The 957-nt window shown below is 57.8% G+C and overlaps 1 protein-coding gene across 1 annotated transcript; it reads left to right on the top strand.

Moving 5' to 3' along the window:
- Positions 1-957, top strand: LOC308078517 (carbonyl reductase [NADPH] 1-like; the record flags this gene model as incomplete). Its single annotated transcript, XM_080419706.1, has 1 exon — positions 1-957. Exon 1 carries the CDS (start codon positions 130-132, stop codon positions 955-957), a length of 828 nt encoding a protein of 275 aa, XP_080275832.1. The 5' UTR covers positions 1-129.

The raw sequence follows: 957 nt of genomic DNA, 5'->3' as shown, positions 1-957 counted from the left end.
TGACAAACTGTGACTGTACATGTCAGCATTATCTCCTGGCATCCCATATAGAAAGGGTCTTATTCGAGGTTTCCACCCAGAAATACGCCACACAACACTTTTAGCACAACAAGAAGACCATTCCAAACCATGTCTGTCAGGGTGGCTGTGGTAACGGGCAGTAACAAAGGGATCGGTCTGGCTATAGTCAGAGCCCTCTGTCAGCAGTTCCAAGGACATGTTTACGTCACTGCCAGAGACGGTGGACGGGGCCGGGCGGCAGTCGAGTCTCTGGCCTCAGAGGGACTCAAACCAATGTTTCACCAGCTGGACATCAATGACCCGAACAGCATTGCCGCCGCGGCTAATTACTTCACAGAAAAATACGGCGGCGTGGACATCCTCGTCAAAAACGCCGGGATAGCGTTTAAAGTCGCGGACACCGCTCCGTTCGACGTCCAGGCCGAGGTGACTCTGAAGACCAACTTCTTTGCCACCCGAGACGTGTTGACTCACTTCATGCCTCTCGTCAAACCTGGAGGTCGCGTGGTGAACGTCTCCAGCCTCCAGGGCTCTCTCGCCCTGAATCGGTGTAGCCCCGCCCTCCAGGAGCGCTTCCGCAGCGAGGACCTGGCGGAGGACGAGCTGGTGGGACTGATGCGGCGGTTCGTCGGCCTGACCAAGGCGGGCGAGCACAAGGCCGGAGGCTGGCCTCAGACCGCGTATGGAGTGTCTAAGGCCGGGCTAACGGCTCTGTCGGTGGTCCTGGCCTGTCGGCTGTCTAAGGAGAGACCGGACGACCGGATACTCTTGAACGCCTGTTGTCCGGGCTGGGTGCGAACGGACATGGCCGGTCCTAAAGCTCCAAAGTCACCAGACGAGGGCGCTGTGACTCCGGTCTACCTGGCCCTACTGCCCCCGGGAGCCACACAGCCTCATGGGAAATTTGTCTCTGACAAAAAAGTACAACCATGGTGA

Source organism: Gymnoscopelus braueri, assembly GCF_963280865.1.
Source record: "Gymnoscopelus braueri genome assembly, chromosome: 22".
NCBI lineage: Eukaryota > Metazoa > Chordata > Actinopteri > Myctophiformes > Myctophidae > Gymnoscopelus > Gymnoscopelus braueri.
Note: the sequence above shows the minus strand (reverse complement) of the source record. Positions and strands in the feature narration are given on the sequence as shown.